The 22,674-nt window shown below is 58.9% G+C and overlaps 2 protein-coding genes across 3 annotated transcripts; both read right to left on the bottom strand.

Annotated features, from left to right (window-relative positions):
* Positions 1–1,049: 1,049 nt before the first annotated feature.
* Positions 1,050–4,742, bottom strand: CPLX3 (complexin 3). Its single transcript, XM_010125070.2, has 3 exons — positions 4,025–4,742; positions 3,578–3,665; positions 1,050–2,233 (listed from the first exon to the last, which is right to left on the bottom strand). Exons 1-3 carry the CDS (start codon positions 4,183–4,185, stop codon positions 2,009–2,011), a joined length of 474 nt encoding a protein of 157 aa, XP_010123372.2. The 5' UTR covers positions 4,186–4,742; the 3' UTR covers positions 1,050–2,008.
* A 6,118-nt stretch (positions 4,743–10,860) lies between these two features.
* Positions 10,861–21,931, bottom strand: CSK (C-terminal Src kinase). Of its 2 annotated transcripts, none has more exons than XM_086757603.1 (13): positions 21,333–21,931; positions 15,624–15,701; positions 15,132–15,245; positions 14,442–14,554; positions 13,951–14,170; positions 13,470–13,563; positions 13,328–13,393; positions 13,086–13,185; positions 12,857–12,947; positions 12,538–12,611; positions 12,230–12,425; positions 11,913–11,999; positions 10,861–11,805 (listed from the first exon to the last, which is right to left on the bottom strand). In XM_086757603.1, the coding sequence occupies exons 2-13, from the start codon at positions 15,636–15,638 to the stop codon at positions 11,623–11,625; spliced, it is 1,353 nt and encodes a 450-aa protein (XP_086613729.1). In that variant the 5' UTR covers positions 15,639–15,701; positions 21,333–21,931; the 3' UTR covers positions 10,861–11,622. The 2 variants fall into 2 exon arrangements, with proteins under 2 accessions (XP_086613729.1, XP_086613728.1); XM_086757602.1 differs by lacking the exon at positions 21,333–21,931 and adding an exon at positions 16,107–16,246.
* Between the last annotated feature and the right edge of the window lie 743 nt (positions 21,932–22,674).

The following is a 22,674-nucleotide window of genomic DNA, read 5'->3' as shown; positions in this document are numbered from 1 at the left end:
GCTCCCCCCCATCCCAAGCTCTCCTCCCCAGCACAGGCTGGGAGCACCCGGGGAGCTCACCACGCTTTGCTGGGAACGCTTTGCCGAGGCTTAACACGTCGCGGAGAGCCAAGCGGGGAGAGCGCGTGCTGCTTGCTTTTCACATGCCTGGGGGTCATGGTGCCTCCTAAAATAAACCCGCCGAGCTTCACGCGGCCTTTGCGGGGCGGCACGTGGGCTGGGAGCGAGTGGGGAGCAGAGCCGGAGGTCCGTGGCTGGGGGAGTGGGGAAGGGGGGTGGAGTAAATGGTGGGGGAGAGGGTCTGGGCTGCATTCTGGTGGGGTTACACCGGTTATGGGTGGGGATGAACCGAAGGGCTGCATCCCCCATCTCCCTCCCTCCACTCCGGTGGGGATCCCACTCACCTGCAGGATAGTTTATTGCTACAATAACAACAACAACAACAACAACAATAATAATAGCAGCTTCCCAGCACCCTCTCCTGTGTTTTCCTGGATGACCTACTCCCTTCACAAAACCAAACCACAGTTAATCTGCTCCGTAGGGATTTGGGGCGGTGAATTCCCAGCCTGTGCCAGCTCTTTCCAGGAAGCCTCGCCACGGGAGCCGGCCGCTCGCTGGGATGCCGGCAGGCCAGAACTGCTCCAACTGGAAGTCCCACCTGGTCTTGTCCCTGCAGAGACGTGTCCTTGCTCGGAGCAGCACCGCTGACATCCCGCAGCACCCGCGAGACTGAGGCGGGGAGCTGGTGAGCGATCTGAAGGCTTTTTGACTAAAATAGCCGAAAAAAACCTGTGAAATCTGGAGGTTCTGTTTGCTTTTACACCCGGCTGCTGACAAAGAGCCGCTCGTGGCATCCCTTCGGCACAAAACACAGCGAAACACCTGGCCGCATCCAGGCACGATGCTTTCTCCTGGATGATGCCGCAGGAGATTTCTCCCTTGTGCTCCCACCACTGCTCCCCGCCACTCGACCTCTCTGCGCCCCTCGTACCTTGGGGCACCCCAAAACCTTTATCAGGAAAGCACAGCTCGAGGAGAGAAAGGAGTGCATAGACATCTCCTGGTATTTATTCCACCGGTTACAACAGCACGGCGGCGCGGGGACGGCATGGGAGCTGGAGGGACACTCAACTGAGCACAGCGCACAACCACAGCACAGCGGAGGAGGAGGAGGAGATTTTTTTTTCCCTTATCACTTTGTTCTTCTCCTGGAAGGAAGAAGGGCACGAGCGGATCCCACCCTGGAAGAGGGGAGTTGTGCCGCTGCCGCTCGAGGGTTCAGGGTTCAGGTGAGCGCCGAGGGGTTTTTACTCCTCTCTGGCATCAATTCAGGCTTTGTCCCCCTGGTCCTCAGCGTTCCCCTTCCCGCCAGGCTGGATGGGGTCACACAGCGGGTCCTGCCCAGCTGATGCCTTTGAGGAGGCAAAGCAGTTGGTATTTCTCACACGGATGGGATGCTGTTCCTAATGGGATGGGAATGGGATGCGGGAGTTGGGGGGGGGGGGGCACATTTCGCACGGCGCTTCGTCCTTGCGAAGCAGATTGGAGCCTCCCTGCCATTTCTAGGGGGCTCAGACGAAACGAGTAGGCAGAAAGATGATGTACAGCCACCGCTCTGCTGGAAAGGCTTTGCCTTCCTGTGCTGGCGTGGGTCAATAACACCTCAAGGTCACCTGGGGTTTTCCTTCCCTGCACCCCCCCTCCCCGGCTAAAGACACCCACAGGCACAGGGGGAGGCGTTGGGGTAAGGGGGGGACACACACATGCTGGCTCTTCGCTTTAACCTCAGACTGGAGAACGGAAACAAAAAACCACACATCAGGGACATCGGGGTCAGGGACTCGAGGCTTCGTGCAGCGCAGGAGGGGGACCCGGCTCGCACCAGGCAAGGGTGACAACACCAGTGGGGTCCCCATCGCAGGCAACAGCCACCGCCAGACCCTTCGCTGCGTCCCCTCCCTTCTCCCCCACCGTCACGCCAACGGGGAGGGGGGGTCCAGCCGGGTCACATCACGGCGCATTTCTCGGCCGATTGCTTCAGGTCCTCTAGCGTGGCCGAAGCTTTGTCTTTCAAGGAATCAAGGTCCAGGTTTTGGATGTTGCTGAGCTGGCCGATCACCGAGTTCTTCTCTTCCTCCTCCTCGTTGTCCTGCTCGATCATCTTGGCCAGCTCTTTGGGCAGCTCCACATCACCTCCCACCAGCTGGATCTGGTTGTCATCAGTTTCGTTCTGAAATGGGCCAGGAGAAAAATCAGGCATGGGATGCTGCCGGGGTGGGGGGCAAGAGGGGCTCACGGGGGCACGAAAGCAAGGTTCGCAGCGGTGCCTTCCCTTTTTAAAGCTTGTGTGGGGTGGTCCCTGGGGCTCACCCTCATCCTCGAGCTGTGGACAGGGTGGTACCCGTGAGCTCCATCGCCGCTAACCCAGAGGGGACACGGCTGGGCAGAGCCCTGGCACGTGCCGGCGGGCACAGCCGGAGCTGAGGTGACAACCCCAGCGTGCCGTGTGTCACTGTAAATTGGCTTTCAGCTGGCATTGGAGCGGCCGGGGAGGTTCAGGCACCCAATTAAGCCACATGCGTATGCTTAACGACGGCACCCACCGGCCACGGGGGCTGGCTCCATGCAGGAGAGCCGCGGGGAGAGTTGGCAAGCAGCAGCCTGGCTGCCAAGCAGGATCAGGAACGAGCAGAAGAAACTCATCGAGAGATGAGAAGGGACATCTCAAGCATGAGAAAGCAGCAGGAGGATCGGGGGGCCAGATCTGAAAAAAATCCCCGTTTCCCCTGGAGAAAAAAAAAAAATCTCCATCTTTTCTTTTTCTGCCTTTTCCTGCTTTTGGCAGGGGGAAAATAAATTCTCCAGCTGTTTATTTCCCAGCGATAAAAGGGGTGTGAGAAGCAGTGGGGTGCGCATCCGGGCTGGCTGAACAATATCAAACAATCTGAACAATATCGCTTGGCTTTGCTGACCCTTCTGCACTAAAATTAGCCCGGCTCCAATTTAGAGCATTCACCACCCGGAGGATCCTGCTGAATAAAGGGTGGGGTTGGGGGGAGAAGAGCCTGTGGCGATTCCAAGAACGGCTGAATTATCCTTGATTAAATTGTTTTGAGTGAATCGTTCATTGGGTGACAGTTCCAAAACAGGAGTTTGGTTAGGAAACCTCTGCCAAATAATCTGGGGAGAGAGGCTGGCTAATTCAGCCGGGGAGGTGGAACTCCGGCTCCTCTCCTGGGAACGGGGCTGGGAGTCCGGGGTGAAGGCGACTTCTTCTCCTCTGGCCAGATTTGGGGGACAAAAGAGAGGAAGGGGAGGACCCAGCAAGGCAAGGAGTGTGTGTTGGGGGTCTGGTGGCTTGCGGTGCTCAGGGGTGACGGGAAGGGGCCAAGGTTTGGGTGGAAGGATGCTTTGGTTTGCACTGGCGCTTTGTAGGTTAAAAACCCACCCAGCCAAGGGGGTCGGGTGCCCCTTCCCCTCCCCACAGGTCCCCCCGTGACCCCAAGCCGCTCACAAGGGCAGCGATGGGGTTGGGCTCTCTGTGTCCCCCCCTCGACACCCGGCACAGCCGTACCTTGGGGAGCCTGTACTTGTCTCGGAAGTGGGACCTGAACGTGGCTCTCTCCGCCTTGCGCTGGGCAAACTGGGCATCTCTCTCCATCCTGCGAACCACACAGGGCAGTTACCGGCACCTGCTGCCCTCAGGCCCTGGCTGTGAGCGCCTCTATCCCACCCCCCAACCCGCATACCCCTCATCTCCCCTTCAAAGACCCCCGCTTCCCCACAGTTTCCTCCCCCCAGCGCAGCCTGAAAGGAGAAAACAAGCCCATCTCCCGGGCGAGGAAGCGGATTAAGGGATTAGGGGGTTCATTAAACTCCCTCCCGGCCCTGCTCCCCCCTGTGCTGTCTCCCTCCAGCCTTTCCAATGCATGGGACAGTGGGCTGCAGGGGGAGCACCCCATCCCTCCCCGAGACCCTGGGGGTCCAGGAGACCCCAGTACCCGATGCCGATCATACTCACTTCTCCTCCACCAGCTGCCGCTGGTATTCCTCGTACTCCTCGCGGGTCATGCCCTGCGCCTCGGCCGGAGACTTCTCGCCCTCGCTCTTCTCCTCGCCACCCAGGCCACCCGTCAGGTTCTTCAGCTGGCCCCCCACCATGCTCTTCACCATGAACGCCATGGTCACGGTCACGGGGGGCCGGGAGAAGACGGGAGCCGGGGTGCGGAGTTACTGCGGAGCAGGGATTAATGGGGAGATGGGGTCCTGGGAGAGGGGAAGATGGGGAGGCTGAGTTATGGGAGAGCCGGGGGACTGAGCTGGGGTACCGGGAGCGGGGAATTCCCGGGAAGCCGGGATGCTGTGCGTGCAAACTCCCGGGGAAGCTGGAGCACCGTGTTACCGAGGAGCTGGGATCAGCGGAGCCGAGTTCCCGGGAGCTGGGATGCTGTGGAGGTTGAGTTCCCTGGATCCGGCGGAGCACCGAGTTCCCGCCGAGCCGGGATGCAGCGGAACAGGGTTCCCGGGATGCTGGGGTACCGGATTACCGAGTTCCCGGGATGAAGCGGAGCCGGGATGCCGGAGTATGGGATTACAGAGTTCCCGGGATACAGCGGAGCTGGGATGCCGGGATGCCAGAGTACCGGATGACCGAGTTCCCGGGATGCCGGGGGTCTCAGAGGGGCCGCGCCCCCCCTCCGCTCATGGCGGGGCCGGGCTGCCCGGGGAGCAGCAGCGGGGCTCCGTGCGTGCGGGAACTCGGGCAGCTCCGGTGTGTGCGGGGGGCTCAGGCAGCTCCGATGTGTGCGGGGCTGGCGGCGGCACCGCCCCCCTGCCCGCCCCCTCACCGCCCCCCGGGAGGAGGAGCCGTCCCCCCCCCCCCCGCCCCGGCTCCGGAGCATCCCCCGAGGTTGGGGATGGGGCGGGGGGAGGAACTTCAGCCGGGATAGAGCCCCCGGAAACCCCATTTTAGCCCACGGAGGAGCAAACCCAACGAAACACCTCCCCCGCCCCCCTCCCCCTCCCCCGCCCCTTTATTCCCTGTCCTTTGGGTCTGGCTGGGGAAAACCCGGGATTTAGAGCCCAGTAGAAGCCACTTGTGCCACACACCAGTCCCAACCATCGTTCGCTTGTAGATCGAAGGGCTGGAGTGCCCAAAAGCTTGTTCCCCTCTTTCCTGGTGATATTAATTAATATTAAAGCCACCGTTAGCCCCTACAAGTGCTACCTCGCACCGGAGCCAGCCCAGGGACCCACGCCGTCGTCTGTGACCGAAACCGGGAGGCCGAGGCCGGAGCAGGCATCGACTTCGTTGCATAATTCCCTTGGCCCCTCCAGCTCTCCTGGCTCCCATCCCACCCCACTCCCACTCCTGCCATTTCCCTTGGCCGCAGCCCCACCGCGGGCCCCGGGGAGCGAGCAATTAACAGCAGCAGACACGCACCTCCCTTCCAGATGGCCAGCCTGGCTTTAACAGGCATTTCTCCCTTTTTTCTTCTCCGCTCAGGAAAAATGAGCGCGGATCCAAACCCCAATCCCGGCTCACGGGAAATCATTTCATTTCCGAAATTTAAAGACAATCTCTGGAGATTAAAATGACAGAACAGCTGTCAAGCGATAGAGTAAAGTGAAGAGGAGGAGGGGGGAGGTTGGCCCATCTTCTCCCTTCCCCCTCTTGCCCAAGGTAGCACCAGGCAAAACTGTCTTAAAAGGGTGAAAAAAAAAAAAAAGGGTTTTTTTTGATAGCAATCTGGCCAGCAGTTACACGGTGGCCACTGCTGTTATGGGTCAGAGCCCACTTTTGGAAGTGACAAAGGGGATTTGTCCTGGTGAAGGCTCTCCGGGGCTGCGGCTAAATCCCAGCAGAGCAGAGGCTCCCCGAATGATGCCAGTGGTTCCCCCGCGTCCCTCTGAATGTGCAAATTGCCTTTCCACACGGCCTGTGGGCTGGGGGAGACCCCCTCCAAGGCTCCGTTTGGCACAACTGGGCATCACCCACCACATCTCCAGTTGACTCCTGCCAACTGTTTTCAGGTTCTGCTCTGATCTGCAGACCCTCCGAGCGTTTTCCGACAGACAGCCCACAGAAAATGAATTTTAACCCGCAGCGAGTCTTCACAGCCTGTGGAGAAGCAGACTGAGAGCCCCAGGAACCCTGCAGACCTCCCATCACCGACAGCGTGTTCGACGCCTGGCTGTCAGTCAGAGGAAGAGCGGATGAGAAGAGGAGGAAAAGCATCCCTGCTTGTGTCCCAGAGCCACTTTGCCCTTGGATGCCGGGCAGGTTTGAGCCTTAGGTTGGTTCAGAGCAAAGTTTTGCTGTGACTCGTCCTAGGAGCTTTGCTCAGTCCGAATTTCTGTCTAAGCATTCACTAACAGCAAGAGACTTGAAGTCAGGACCGATTTTTTCCAGCTGGGTGAGATGGGTCAGCTACCATGCAGCCTCCCTGTCTGAGAAACTAAGAGAAAACAGCTCCTGATGAGCAGAAACACTTGGCCGAAGCAGCTAGGTGAAAATCAGCAGGCGATGACTGGCAGCGGCAGGGACCCCATGGCTCCTGGTGGGGTTGCTCGCTCTCCAGGAGACCGATGCGCCCCATGGAGAGGGAATCATGAGGTCGGTGATGGAGCCCGTGGCCGGGCTTCAAGGTGGTTGGTTTCCCATTTGCTTTCCTTTGGGCAGCCAAACTGTTCCTTCTCCCTGAAATATATTCAGGGGAGAGTGACTCATCCCTCCTCGCAGGGCTCTAACCTGCAGTAACGAGATGCAAATCCTCGCATGACCTATTATATTAGCTTATGCTGTATCACACATCTGCGTGGATTAGACGGGAGCGGGGGGGAGACGACGCATCCCCCGGCAGCAGCCAGCCTCAGACAAGGCGGTGGAAGTTAAGAGGATCCTCTCTCAGCGTCGACACCCGATTGGAATAGGGTGCGAGCGGTTCCCTTCCCTTTGACATGGTAAAGGGAATTGTTTTAGCTCTTCTTTCCAGGTGAGGGGAGAACGGGCGCCAAAGCCACACCTGGAAGCCTTCCCCTCAAGCAGGGTTTTGTGGGATGCTCCAGAGATCAGGGGACCAGAAATGGCCAGGATTTCCTGGAGGGACTGGTTCTTGGAGTCATCCCATAGATCAAAAAGGGAGGGGAAGGGTCCATGACCTTGAGGTGCAATGCAAGGGCAGAGACCTGGTCCTTGCCGGCCTGAAATCCAGGGGAACCCAAAGGTTCAAACCTTTGAAGATCATGAATAGGTGAGTTAATCCTGGAAAGACGTGTGTGTGCTCTGGAGACGCGACGGCAGGAAACGAGAAGGCGTTTCTAAATAAAGCAGGCGGCCGCTCTGCCGGGAGAAGTCACGCTTGCGCTTGGAGGTTGATTGTCACTTCTTGTGATGGGGACAGGCACTGCAAAGGCAGCGACTGCCACACTCAGCCCTGGCCCCGGCCGCTGGGCAGCTCTTCCCACCCACGGATGGGGATGCTCTGCTGGGATGGGGACAGGGATGCCCCGCTGTGCCCATCACAGCCACCTGCTCCAGGCACCAGGATGAAGCACGGTGACATCTGTCCCGTGACAGTGGCATCCGGAATGGACTCAGGAGCTGAGCATCCCCTGGGCAGGAGCTGTGGGGTGGCTCGTGCCTTGGGCACACCCGTCCCCTTTCCTTGAGGCCTCCAGGAGCAAAAAAGCAGTAGAACAGCCACCGGTTAAACCTCAATACTAATTAATCTGTGCTGAACATTTTTTTTTTTTTTTTTTTCTGTAGAGCAGCTGATGAAAGTGTGTTGCGTATCCTCACCGGCACAATCAGCTTCTTCGTGTAAACTACTTATCTGTAAGAAGGTAACGATTACTCCGTGACAGCTATTAAGAAGTTATTAAGAAAATGCCGAGGCGCTGAAGTGCTGAGGTTTGGGGGGGAAAGCAGAGGGATCTTGGGGGGGACTGCCTGGCCGGAGGGTCCTGGCACTGTTACGGACCGCCGCAAGCTTCAGCTGCCAAAAGCTTGAGAGAAAATATCCCGAGGTCTTGGGCACAGCATCCCTTGAAAAGGCAGTGGGTTCGCTTCTGCCCAGCAGTCACCAGGGTGACAGTGCCACCGTGTCATTAACACAGGGAATAAAGCAAGCTTAGGGTGAGGGTGTTATAAATTGTAAATTAAAATGACTTCCTTTCATCTTGCAATTAAATAAAGCTAAACGTGTCTGGAGTTTGTCTGGGCTGAGGAAGACGAGGTGCGACACAGCAGCTAGCTTTGTGTGGAAATTAAACTGTTTTCTTGACCTAGGGAGGCCGTTTCAACAGGAAGCATTCCTACTCCGACGGAATCAAGCCTTTAAGGTCCGAAAATCCGTCGTCATCGCCTCAGGACGAAGAAATCCTGAAGTCAGGGTGTTATTGCTGCTCTTACTTGGTACTGAGCCTCAGACTCAGGGAGAGCTATACACCGCGTAGGCTGTATGTCACATGTTGCATCATGCAGTGAATTTTTATTTTTTTTTAATAAATCTTGTGTTTAATTGCCTCCTGAGCTCTCGTGCATCCCTCAGTGGGGACATCGCTGCCTCTGCCTGTGGCAGCAGGGGCTGAGCATAAGGAAGAAGCGGCAAGGTCCTGTACAAGGTGGTGCCCGTCACTCCTCTTCCCCGCTGTGTAACAACTGAACCTGTTTATATCGCTGGCATTATTTTGATAACGAATGCTGTATACCGTGCTGTGTGATGCAGCTCCCTCAAACCCCTGTTACGGATATGCACACACGTATGTACGCACACACGTATGTGCACACACATGTATGTGCAGTACCAGTTATTCTGTTCAGCACCCCACAAGCTGGAGACCATCAGAGCCCCCGCTGCCCGGGGCAGTTTAAAGCCGGGAAGGACCAGGCCCTCCCCGTTTATTTCTAGGCAGGGGGAGATGTGACAGCCAGGTACCCTGACATGGCCGGGGGGAGAGGGGCAGAGCCTGCACCCAAGCAGTGACACAAACACACCCGGACGGACACACGGAGCATGTAAACAGGCACATGGGGACACCATGTGCCGCTCGGCTGCCGGCGGCGGAGAGCAAGCCCGGAGCAATGGCACACGCCAGCCGAAACACAGATAGGACCACGCAGGCGCGCGCAGCCTTCCCATGGGGGGATGTCTCCAGCCCTGCCTTCCTCTCCTGGAGCGCTCAGAAGGGAAAACCAGAGATCGGAGCCGGAGAGGTGAACAGTACCCAGCGGTGATGGGAACGGCTCCGTACATCGGGATAAAAATAGTCCCAGTGCCAAAGCCAGCCGCGGCGAGGGAGCAGGGGTAGGCAGCGTGCGGGAGCTGGCGAGGGCAGCTTGGGGGTCACCAGCTCGCACCCCAGGGATGGAGCAGAAGGAGCCTCCTGGGGCCATAATTAGAGCTGGTCCTTTGCTCCGAGCAGCGCCGAGGGAATCGGGTTGGGATGAACAGTTGGCAGCCCTGGGAAATGGGAAGCGGGGAGCGAGTGTCACAGCTGGGATTGCGCCGGGAACAGACTGGAGCTCTGGTTTCCTCCGAAGTGAGTCCGGTCAGAAGAGGAAGGCTTCTCACATCGCTGGGGTGTGAGGGGCTGGGACATGGGGAAGGTGCTCGGGAAGAGCCAACGCCAAAGGGAAGAGGGCCGACGGAGAAGGGAGAGGGTGCCTGCAGGGAACAGAGGGCAGGGACAGGGAGCGATGCCCTGGCCTGGGTGACCCCAGCGCATCCCCACAGGGGGGCAGGCGGAGGAGCCGGCGAGGAGATGGATGGGGAAGGGAAAGCAAAGCACGGAGCCGGTCACAGATGCCTGCCGTCACGGGGAGGTGCCAGGTATCTCTCGCCATTTCAAAAGCCACTTTTCTTGCAGGCTTTGCCTGTAAATGACTTTAATCTTCATAAGCCCAAAAAGTAAAGCTGCTTATACAGCTGGAGCTTGCCGGAGCACTCGGAAGAAGGGGGTGAGGGGGATGTGGACAAGAGGAGGGGGGTTAGTCCAGGAGAAATGAAACCCTACGGTGGATCAAGCCCCATCACATCCCTGTCCCGTCTCCTCTGGACATCCGGAGGTCTTGGGAGAAGGGGATCAGGAGCGCTCGACTTCTATAGCTACTGTCACCTCCCCTCCACACCGACGGGCTCCAGAAGGCTGTGTCACTCCATCCCACCCAGAACTGAGCTGTGCCCGCTGTCCCAGCACTCCCTGATTTTCCCTTCGACAACCCCAAGAGTTGTCTTGGTCCCAATCCCAGCCCAAAACAAGACCGAGAGCTTCCAACTCCGGCTTGCGAACCAGGCAGCAGGTAAAGCCGATGCCCTGCGCCTCGCTTAACGCTGAATAATTCTCCGCCATTTTAAACCTGCCGAGCCTTGCGTGCCAGACGCCACCTCCGCCCAATACCCTTCAAGGCAGCAGAGACTCCGTCGGGACCCCTCCTTTGGGGTCAAGGGTCCAGGAGGGCCCACTGCACAGATATCTTTAGCCCCTTGGCTGAGACAAGCAGGGCAGGGAACAAGGTCCACAAGGTCCAGGGATCAGCCCCAAAATGCAGCCCCAGATCCTCCCCTGCCTGGTCCAAGCATGTCCAGGGACAGAGGAATAAAACTCAGCCTAAAGAGGAAGACTATCATCACTTGGCTGCTTCATGACTGTCATAACTTCACCAGTTCTCATGGAGGGGGGTAGAGACAAGGGAGGCCCAGGCTGCTCACCCCAGCTCTGTGGGGACCCCAGGCAGCGACAGGAGGGCTGTCCCCTCCTTGTACCCTGCCAGGGGAGCCCAGTATCCTGTGCCCCCACCCAGGGCTGCACCCCATGGGAGCAGAGCCACAGACAGAGGGGCGCTGAGGCGCGATGTGCCGCGTCCGTATGGAATGGTTTTTTTATTACAGTTTTAATCTCACAGTCGGTAGCATTACATGAGAATAAAGCACTGGACAGGACTGGAAAAAAAGGCCTCTGGAGACAGCATGCAAACATTGCAACGAGTTTAAAGCAAAACAACCCAAAAAAAAGCATCTCATGGGGACGCGGCTGCGCTCTCCCGACCGGGCGGCGAGTCCAGCGTCTCCCCTTTAACCATCACTTCTGTCGCTGGGGTTTCCTTTTTGTGTGTCCGTTTCATTGGCTTGTTTTTTTTTTTTTATTATTACTCTTCTTTTATTAACCTTCTTCTCTCTCTTCCTTTTTTTTCTTTTTTTTTTTTTCTTCTTTTAATTACATTAAAAAATAAGATTCGTACTTTAGTAAAACACCCAGCGCTGAGCTGGGCCCTGCTTGAAATAATAAAAAACAACAAAAAAAAAAACCAACAAAAAACCCCCCAAAACTGATAAAACAAAAAAAAAACCCACCCAAAAAAAGAAAAAAAAAAAAAGAGCCTGGGAGACCAAAAAAAAATCCCCCAAAACTTGAGGGGAAAACAAAAAAATAAAGGACTGATTTGGAAGTTTGGAAGCGACCGGGAGAACTGGGGTGTGAGGAGGGAACACCCCCGGGACTCCCTCCCGGCCGCTCCTGGAGCCGGGGCTGGGCAGGGGGGCTGCCCACACCCCGGCGTGTCCCCCCCCTCAGCGTGGGTCCTCTCCGTCTGCCGGGGTGGGCGAGCCCCCCCGCCCCTCACAGGTAGAGCTCCTTCTCTTTGATATGCACTAGCTGTTCGCGGAGCTGGTGGAAGGACGGCCGGTGGCCGGGGTCCAGGGTCCAGCACTTCTTCATCACCTCGTAGACGACGGCGGGGCAACCGTCGGGAGCATCCATCTTATAGCCCTTCTCCACGCGGGGTACCACGTCCTTCAGGGGCTGGGGGCACAGCGGGTAGTGGGTTTCAGGATGCAGGGGCGTGGGGTATCCCCCCCAAAAGAAAAACCCCAGCCCTGAAGCAAGGGGAAGGGGTGGTCCTCACTTACGATTCTCGGATAAGGCACTCGCCCGAAGGAGTAGATTTCCCAGAGGAGGATCCCGAAGCTCCACACATCTGATTTGGTGGAGAATTTCTGGAGGGAGCGGAGAGAAGCCCCGTGAGCAGGCTCAGGCAGGGACGGGGGGCAGCAGATCTTCCCCACCCTTGGGCAGCTGTTTTGGGTTTGGGGGGGTCAGACAGCAGGAACTGGGGCTCAAGCACCACCTCTGCATGGAAAATTTGGGGCAGCCTGGGGTGTGCCCCCATCCTCCAGCCTCCACCATGTCCTGGCAGCCCGGGGAAGCCCTCGCTCCGCTCCCTCACCTTTTCTCTAAGTGCTTCTGGTGCCGTCCACTTCACCGGCAGCTTCCCTGTGTCCTGCGTGCACGAGGCCTCCTTGGTCAGCCCAAAATCGCTGACCTTGGCGATGTTGTCCTCTGAGACAAGGACGTTCCTCGCCGCCAGGTCCCGGTGGACAAAGTTGTTGGCTTCCAGGTACTCCATGGCTTCACAGACATCTCTGGTTGGGTGGGAGGGAGAACGGGGTTCAGTGAGGTGGCCCCAAAACGCGGGTGGGTGTAGGTTGGGGTGGTGGATATGACCAACCCTTGGTGCCCTGCTGTCGTACTTACAGGGAGAACTTCAGCAGGCAGTCTGCACCGAGGACTGACCGCCCGCGCGACCGCAGGTAGTCTACTAGGCTGCCCTGGAGAGATGGAGAGAGATGGTGCCACCAGGGTCAGCACCCCACCCGCCACCCCATCTCAGGTGGGGCAGGACGTGGGGATGACATCCCTCCTTCAGAGGCAGGGAGGTGGCCCCAAGGAGGTGTCACCCAAGCTGGGATGACCCAGCTGGGTCTGCCAGGGTGACGCCCTGGGACCCTAGGGGGTTGCTGGGTGGGGTAAAAGGGGGTGAAGGGGGGTCAGGTGGCTGGTGTGGGGGTCTCACCTTGGCCATGTACTCAGTGACGATGTAAAGGCCGCTCTTCTCCTCCACAATCACCCCCAGGAGCTGCACCAGGTTGCTGTGTCGGAGCTGCCTGCACGGCGCAGGAGGGCTCAGGGCAGAGTTTTGGGGCTCCCATGCTTCCCGCAGGGCACCGGGGACCACCAGCCTCTGCTCGTACAGGCAGAGGTGCCCCCTCCCTCCCGCTGTCCCCCTCCCCAGCCACACTCACGTCATCACAGACGCCTCCGCCAGAAAGGCTTGCGCTGTGGCGTCATTTTTAATGCACTTCACGGCGACTTTGTTCCCCCGATAATCCCCCAGCATCACATCTGCGGACGAGGACAGACGGGCACGGGAGGCACTGGGAAGCATCCCCACGTCCTGGGGCCCCACCATCACCCCGGGGGGGCTGCAGAGGAGCTCCCCCCTCCCCGCTTAGGGCTGCTGCGGTGTCGGGGAGACGGCACTCACCTCCGAATTCCCCTTTGCCAATGATCTGCAGCAACTTGAGGTCCTTCATGTTGAGGGCCCAGCCACCTGCGGGGGGGTACAGGGAGAGTGAGGGAGGGGTGGGGGGGTCCCCAGGAGCCGGGGAAGGGCCACGGCCACTCACTGCGGGAGAACTCGTCCTGCGCCGCCACCGTCCCCTCCATCACCTTCGGTTTGATGAGGCGGGTGCAGAGCCCGTCCGCGTCCGTGGTGTAATGCTGGGGGGTGGGGGGGTAGACAGGGGTGAGAGGTGACACCCTGGGGTGGGGGGGGGGTCTCCGCCAAGGCGATGCCGGGCTCTGGGATCCCACCAGGTGGCAGCACGAGGCCGCGGATGGCACCGGTGGGGGCTCGAGGTGCAGGGGGGATCCCTGTCCCTCCTCGGAGCCCCTCCATCCCCTGCGCAGCCTGCCCTGCCCACCCAGCCACCCTCTCCACCCTGCCCCAGGAGTCTGTCCCCACCAGCCCCAACCCAACCCATGGGGTCAACAGAGAAGGTCCCACCGCCTCCCGGGCTCCAGACCCGCAGCCCTGCAACCCCCAACCCCCTCCAACTTCAACCAACCTATGGTCCCCAGGCCGCGGAGCGGAGGGTGAGACCTCACCTCCACCAGCTGCATGAGGTTTTCGAAGTAGACCTCCTCGTCGATGCTCAGCTTGCTGGAGGAGTAAATGATGCGGTAGTGCTCCACCTTCCCCTCGCAGCTGACGCACAGGGTGTAGTCTCCGGGGTAGTTGGTGCTCTCCCGCACCAGGAAAAGCCCCGTCTCGGGTGGGTACAGCAGCCGCTCCGCCTGCTCCCGCGTGATCTTCCCGTGAAACCACCTGCGACGGGACACGTGGGACAGGTCGAGGACCGGGGATGCACTGGCCCAAGGGTCGGGACCCCATGGGGCCACGGGGCTGTGGTTGGCGGCGATGGGGATGTCGAGCAGCCTTCACCCCTGCCTGCACGGGGCCAGCTCAGCCCTGCGAGGGACGTTGCTGTTTTTTGGGACATGGGTGACATTTGGGTCAACCAGGTCTTTGGTTGGACACAGTGGGGATGCTCCTCACGAAGCCAGGTCCCCCTACATTCACCCCGGCGGATACTCACGGCATGAGGCTAAGTTTGATCCCAGCTTTCACTCCTTCCCGCTTCTGCACGTAGTTTGCAGGGATGATGCCCTCCCGGCCCACCTTGTTCTTCGCCTTGTACCAGTTGGGATCCTGCGGGGACAGCAGAGATGGCACGATGAGCCCGCAGCCCCCGGAGATGGCAGCCCCCCACCACAGGAGCCCCCCGGAGTGTCAGTGCTGCCCCTCCTGTCCCGGGCAAGAGTCCCTGGGGTGGGCAGGGGACGGCCGGAAAGGGCGGGGTCGGTGCTGGGACCAGCAAATCCTGACGCTGGTGGTCCCACAGAGGTCACTGCGATCCCCTCCCAGGCTGCTGGGCATCCCAGAGCCCCCCGACCCATGGCCTCTCTCTTTTTCTCCTCCAGAGCCGAGCGCAGCATCACTCCCCCATGGCGAGCTTCTCCCCTCCCTCCTCCACCTCCCGGGAGGCACCCGAGAGGCTTACATTTCGGGGAAACCTTAACTAACGAGGCCACAAATTAATTAACCAAATGCCTGGCCCGATTCCTGCCCTGTCTGGCTCTGTGGGACTTCCAGCGGGACACGGGGATCTCACCGGCACGGGAAATGCCATGTTGTGGGATGCAGGGATGCTCCCGGCATCCCATGGAAATCCCAGGAGGGGGGTGGCAGGAGCAGCCGGGGGGGCTGCGGGGGGTGATGGCATTACCTTGGTGACAGCGACGATGGTAAGGACGTCTCCTTTGCTGAAGGGCAGGTCCTGCTCGGCGGTACCGTGGAAGTTGTACTTGGCGATACATTCTGTACCGGACGGCCAAACGGCCTGATGTGGGAGAGGGGGACAGTGTCAGAGCCCGGCTGGGCACATCTCCTATCCCCCAGCCCCCCTCATCCCACGGGGACCCCCCTCACGAGCATGCTGGGCTCCCGTCCCTCTGATGCAAACCCAAACAGGATCCATTTAAACCAGAAGCAGTGCGGGGGATTTGGGGCAGCCCTGGGAGCTCCGAGGGTGTTTTCCAGCTGGGATGGGGACAGGGATGGGGGGCAACACACAAAGCTGCAGGTCCCCATGTTGCAGGGCTTCTGCAGGGGCACGGGGAGATGGGGACAAGTGTCCCCATGTCCCTCCTCAGCCTGGGGCCATCTCCGAACAGCTGGAGAGCTCCATCCCTGCCTCTCCTCCCCGCCCGGCACTTACCTGCATCCCTGACATCTTCTCCAGAGGTTGGGGAGCGTGAATCTCACAGGGGGGACACGTCACTTGGTACCATGAGACCTGGAGGGGGACAGGATGACTGAGAACCGGGCACGGCAGGGAGGGCTGCGTAAGGATGACGCGCCGGGAGCGTCCCCCCAGCAAAGGATGCTCCTCCGGACACGCGAGTATCTCTTCCACCACTGAGAAGGGAACGGGTCCTGTTCAAGATGTTGCTTCCAAAATATCCCCAAACCGATGCGAAAGCCCATCTGCGGGAGCTCCGGGCCCCTGCAGCCGGGGACTGAACCAGCGTGGAGCGGCTCACCCAGATTATAAAGTATTGGCACAGATGCAGCTTCTTAAGAGCGGAGGCTTTGGGCGCTGTGCGGCCACCACAGCATCTGCATCGACAGAGCAAGGAAAGAAAACGGTACGGTACAGAGGGATGGAGATGCCTGGGGACAGGAAGGGAGCAGAGATGACCTCCAGGAGCAGCCAGAGCCCATTCCCCAGCCTGGGGCGGTGATGGCACCGTGGCGGCCGGCTGGGAACCAGCAGTGAGACGCTCCAAACGCTCTGCCTTGCACAATGCCCCCAGCCTCCTCCACACATCTCGGGGGGCTGCCAGCAAGGCGGTTCACGGTCCCTGCGGCACCAAGGGGGAAACTGAGGGACCAGCGGGACGCGGCCAGCGAGGAGCAGCTTCCCTGAGCCCCACGCTCAGGCCTCGGCGAGCATCCCGGTCCCTTCCCACGCAGCCGGAGCCCTGCTCTCCCACGGCGCCCGATGACCCACGTGCGGAAAGATCCAGCCCTGGGAGCTTCCCAGGCCTGGAATCCAAAAGAAATAAAAAAATAAATCTATTTCCTGCAGGATAAAACCCATCAGCATTCCGGGCCGCAGGAGCTCCCGCTGGCTCCTAATTCCCAAGGGGACGCACTGACCGGGGGTGCTGTGCTCCTCTTCGGCAGTGCCCCGAGCCAGGTCGCATCCTGCACCAGCGCGTGGGAGGGGAACAAACCCGGCTTTATTCTCGCCGCTTCGACCCCCGGGAAGAGATGAAGTCAGTGGCCCCGGCATCAAACCAGGCTTTCTTAGGCCGGGGCGCCGGGGTCGCGCCAGGCTGGGGGCACGGAGCGGGACGCACGAGATGCAGGGAGGGCATCCCTGCCCGCGCATCCCAAAACCACCCGAGGCATTTATGAACTCATCGCATCGATTCGGGGCTATCAGCGGCCACCGCGCCCTGCCCTGCTGTCAGCAGTCATCAGCAGCTTAAAATATTTAGGGAAGGAGGAACTGAAACGAGGGGCAAGGCTGACGGAGACAGGAGGAGGAAGAAGATAAGGGGCAGAACTGCGGGGAGGAAGAGAGCGGGTGCGAGCACGGCCCCGTTTTCACCGCAGCCAAGCCCAGACCCCTCCGGAACAGGCGTCACGCTGCCACCACCTCCCTCACTGTCCCCGAGAGTGGGGACATGTCACAGGTCACTTTATTTTTTGCATCAGAGAGGAGAAACCGAGGCGCAGACACTGGGGGACCCAAAGCCAAGTGCTGGGGTTTCCAGCAAAGCCCATCACCGCAGCATCTGGGCCCCGTGTGCATCAGGTCGGTTTTCTTCCCAGCCAGCCTCAGGGCCATTGATGAAGAAAAACCTCTTGAGACGGCACCCAAACCCAACTTGACGGCACCCATGAGCCTGGGGATGCTGGCACGGAGGTGGCTGGGACCCACGGGAGGGCAACGCTGGATGATGCTGGACCGGAGAGAGTCAGCTGGGAACGCAGCCCCCGGAAACGGCCTCAGCTCAAACTGTCTTCCATTTCCAAGCTGATTTTTGGTTAAATTCTGAATTTACACCTGGCATGGAGCAAAAAGTTCAGATGCCACCAGTTTGAGCTGCAGCCCAAGAAAAACAGGGAATAAACGACACCCCTCCATCAGTCCCCAGGCAGATTTGGCTAAGTTCAGAAGGAGCTGGCTTAACAAAGGTGCTCCTGTGCAGGGAACTTCCCATTGCCAGGGTTTGTGGCCCCGTTCCCCATCCGGCACACCACGGGGACGCCGAGCAGTAGCCGGCCCTGGGTGTTGCTCAAGGAGCCGCTCACCCCCACAGCGCCAAGTCAGCGTTTCCCACCGGCCAGGCGCTCAGATGCCGCTATTTTAAAATAACCAGAGGAGAAAAAGTAGGATGGAGGTTTCACCCGAGGTGTGACTCCAGATGGAAAATCCTGGCTGAGCTTGGCCTACCGGAGCCAGGTCGGGATGCCAGGGAGCATCACCTGGAAGGGACGGCCAAGGTCCATCCCCGGACCGCAGCCCACCCAGAGGGTGGAAAATGTCTTTTCCACCCCGCAGGAGAGCCAGATCTTTCCAATCCCCCAGGCAGGTTGTTTGGGCTTTCAGCTCACGAATGTCACCAGCATTTATATTTTATAAACGCAGAGAGGATACAAAATTTATAGCCTGCCTCCAGGCTTTTGAGTCTCTACAAAGATTTTTTTTTTTTTTTTCTCTATTTTAAAGAGGAAACTGTCCCAGCAAACCCCGCCAAGAGGAACGCACTCCAGCCGGTCCCAGCATTTTTACCTTCCCAGACGGTGGAAAATTATGGCATCGGACGGCAGCATTGTTATAAATATAGCACAAGAAATTTGCTTATCGGTTTTACAGGGGGAGGCGGTTAACGGCACTGGAACTGCCTTTTGCAGAGCCCCTCACGCCCCCTTCTACATTTTGGCGCAGACCTTCTTCCTCCCGAGGGTGACTTTTAAGTAGCAGCCTGATTATTTCTTTTTTTTTTTTTTATTTCAATCGTTACCTAATTTCTGCCTCAAAGCCGAGGCCTTCCGAAGAGGAGGAAACCGCACACCCCCGAGAGCGCTGAGCTCCGGGGCGGCTGCCAACCGGCCCCCCGAAAGGCACCGCTGCCTGCGGTGGCCTCATGTGACAGCCAGCGGTTCCTGCCGAGCGCGTCACCCGTCGTCACCCAGGCCAGCCCCAACCTCGTGCCCACGGTCGCTTCTGCCGGTCCGGGCTCATCCCTATGGGATGCCGGGCTGGGAGAGGGATGCAGTTGATGCCGGCACAGATCCAGAGCCTAAAGGCAGCGTCCCCTGCCTTCCCCGCCGGAGAGCTCCGGGAAAACACCGGCATTGCCCCTTCTCACCTAAAGCAGAGGCGCTTCCCCAGGGAGGATGCGTAGCAGGAGAAGGCAGCTTGAAAAAAAATAAATCAGAATTTAAAAACCAGCCGGGGAACAGCCCAGCCAACTCAGCAGAGCCAGGCACCGGGTTTGGCAATTTTCAGCCCTGCCAGGCGAGGGTTTCGCTCCCCCTGGAAATTCCCCATCCCCAAAGCGGGGCTCGGGAAAGCAGCTGGGGAAGCCAGCAGCCTCTTCTCCGCCCCAAACCGTTCTCCGTTTCCTCCTCCCGAGCATCCTTCAAGGCCAGGCACCACGGCGAGGAACCTCAGCCCGACGCTGCACCCCGAGAAGGGCTGGGGTACGTGCTGGTCCCCAGCACCCCCCTCCCAGCCCCACTCCTGGATTTCCCTCCGGGAAGCCTGGCTCAGCAGCCAAGAGCCGAGGAAGACGGGCAGGGTAGGTACAGCCAACACCTTTGCCACCCTGATAATCCAAAGGGCGCTGGGGAAACAAACCAGGGAAAACCTTCCCTCTCATCAGCCACCAGCCTTTCCTTCTCCTGCCAAAATCGCACCATGCCAAACGCGCAGGACTGGCGCCCAGGGGGAATTTGGGACCCCAAGTCCGAAGAGCGCCAGCACCACGGGACGGACTGGAGGAAAGACGCCGCATTTCCATTTCAAACCCAATTATCTGGAGGGAAACGGGGAGCAGAGCCTGTCCAGAGCCAGCTAAGGCCAAACCTATTTTAAATAAAGTTTAGTGGTAGATGGTAGAGAAAGCTTCATTCCCATCGGAAATAGGTGTGCAGCCGGCATCCGCATCCATCCCGCTCCGCTCATCCATCTCGCCCTCACCAAAACATCCCCCAGCGCTCAATAACGCGAGCTTTTTCAAACTTAAAAAAAAAGAAAATTAAAAAAAAAATCCAGCCCAAAAACAGACAACATCCTCGCTCTCTCCAAAAGATCTTATCGCCTGTTATTACAAGTAACACCTACGATTACTATAATCGAAAGAAAAACGTTCCTCCTTTATCTCATCAGCGAGCTGGCTGCGCTCGCAGGGTTTCGCTGCGACCCAGCCTCAGCTGGGAGAAAACGGCACAGGTGGGAGGGGGTCTTCCTTTTTAATTCTTTCTTCTTTTAAAAAGAAAATGAGAAGACGTTGCTGTTCAGACCGCAGAAGGCGCCTGGGGGATAGTCGGAGGCAGGAGGAGGCCCGGAGAGATGCTCCCGGCCTCCTCATCGTTGGAAGGGTTTTCCTTGTCCTCCTCTTTCCTACAAAAAACCTCAGCAGGGCGATTTTCCCTTCTCATTACCCCCAAAATGGCCCCAGCATCCCTTTCCCGGGTCGCAGAGGGTGTCAGGGTGTCCCCGGGGACAGGCACGTGGCGCGGCTGCCGCTGAAGCCGCCCCGGCGCAGGCCTGGGGCACGCCAGGATGCGGTCGAAAGGGTTCTTTGCAAACATCCACCCCGAATCAAAAAGGCGGAGGGGAGGCGGCAGCCGCAGGGCAAAGCCCACCCCAAACTCCCCGGGCTCACAGGGACGGCGTCCCGGTGCTGCTCCTCGCCGCGAGGCTTTGCTTCATCACCAGCATCCCACCAGCGCTTAACGAGGGACGGGAGGATGGGGACCTCACAGGGATGCTCCCGAAACCTCCTGCATCCCTTCGCTGCGCTTCCCCGGGTCCCATCGGCCGCTCGACGCCTTGACAGGATCAGGATGGGCTCCGGTGGGAACACATCCCATGGGAGCGTGGGGGGCAAGATCCCCTCTGCCCTGGGAGGGAGGGAAGCAGCCATCCTCATCCTCCCGCTCAACTGGCCCTCACACCTTCAATTTCAATTTTATTTTATTTTATTTTTCACTTTTTTTTTTTTTTTCCACACGATGGCATGGCCCCTTTCGCTCTCAATAAACCTACGAGCAACAGCCGCGGCTATAAATAACCCGTCACCGCCTTATTGACAAAAAAAAAAAAAAATTAAAAAAAAAAAAAAAAATCAAAAATATCGCTGCCAGCCCCTTTTGACGCCCAGACCGCGCTCCCTCCTTCCGCCCCAACCGCTCTCAAAAACCCCGCCGGCACCTCGGGGCTCGGCCTCTCGGTACCCGAACGGCCCCGGACGGGGATGGGGCGGGAGGGGGCGGCGGGCAGCCCCCCTGTGCCGGGTACTGGGTTTGGGGGTGAGCTGACAGCCCCTCACCCCGGGAGGAGAGGATGCTGCTCGGTCCCTCGCTCTCCCCACCGCTGGAGCTGGGAGGATGCGGCCCCCCCGAGCCGGGGGGGGGGGATGATGGGGGTACCCGGGCGGGGCCCGTGGTGGGGTCACCCCTCAGGTGAAGCGGCACGGAGGAGGCCGTACCCCCCCCCCAAACCCCTCGGTACCGCCCCCCCCTCCCGCCCCGCAGGGCCCATTGTCTGCGCTCCGCGGCCGCCGCGCTCCCGGCCCCGCTCCCCCCCAAACACCGGGGGATGCGAGCACCCCCCGATGTCCCCCCCCCGACACACCCCATTCCCCGGGCAGCGGGGGGTCTCCGGTACCGGGCGGGCACTCACCTCCCTCCGGGCAGGGGCTCAGCCCGCCGCCGGCTGCTCCATGCGGCGCTGCCGGGGGCCTCCGGGCTCGGCTGGGCCGGCGGGGGGGCGCGGGGGGGGGCGGAAGGGGCGGAGGAAGCCGGAGCCGGAGCCGCCGCCGCCGCCCGGCGGGGCCGAGCCCGGTGCGGCGGGGCCGGGGAGGGGGCGGGTGGGTGAAGTTGGGGAGTGCGAGGAAGGGAAAGGGGAAGGGGGGAGCGGCGCGTCCGCCGCCCAGCGTGGGCCGGGCGAGGGGCGCGGGGTCCGCCCGGGGCGGCGGGGCCTGCGGGAAGGAAGCGGCGCCCGGAACCGGAGCGCCCCGAGCAGCGCGCCTGCGCCGGCACGGCCCGGCCCGCAGCGGAGCGGAGCGGGGCGGAACGGAGCGGAACGGAACGGGGCCGCCACCTGCCGGGGAGCGCCGCCACCGCACCCGCACCGGGACCCGCACTCGCATCGGGACCCGCACCCGCAGCGGCACCCGGAGCGGGAGCGGAACCCGCACTGGGACTGGAACCGGCACCAGGACCCGCACCAGGACTGGAACCGGGACCGGCACCGGTACCGAGCCGTTGTGCGCAGCACCGGCCCCGCGCCCAGTTCTGGGTTCCTGCGTGGGCCAGGGGTGCCTGCTCGATGGGTGCTCGCATGGGTGCAAAATACTGCTAAAATAATAATAAAATAATAATATAATGATAATATAATAAAAAACAATAATAACAAATAATACAACGCTTCAATATCAAAATGTAATATATCATATCATATATCGTAACATATCATAATATCATATAATATCATATATCATAACGTCTCATAGCATAACTTAAAATAAAATAACATATTAGATTTTACATTAATAAAAATAACAAAACAATAATAAAATGCTAAAACATAAAAATACAATATATAACATAACATATCATAACATAATATAACAGAATATATCACATAACATAACGTAATAGAATAGAATATGGTTTTTTTTGCGCTGAGTGTGGTGGAACACTGTCCCAGGTTGCCCAGAGAGGTGGTGGATGCCCCATCCCTGGAAACATTCCAGGCCAGGTTGGATGAGGCTCTGAGCAACCTGATCTGGTTGGAGATGTCCCTGCTCCTTGCAGGGGGGTTTGAAGGTCCCTTCCAACCCAAACTGTTCTATGACTCTGTGAAATATAATATAATATAGTATAGTAGAATATAATGTATAGTATAATGTAATAAAATACGTAAGAATATGATATAAAACTAAACATAATATACAATGTAAGATAATCTAATCTAACGTGATATAATAGAACATAATATCATATCTAGATGATCTGTAAGG

Source organism: Chlamydotis macqueenii, chromosome 12 (genome assembly GCF_036417535.1).
Source record: "Chlamydotis macqueenii isolate bChlMac1 chromosome 12, bChlMac1.mat, whole genome shotgun sequence".
In the NCBI taxonomy this organism is placed as follows: Eukaryota; Metazoa; Chordata; class Aves; order Otidiformes; family Otididae; genus Chlamydotis; species Chlamydotis macqueenii.
This window is presented reverse-complemented; position numbering and strand designations above follow the sequence as displayed.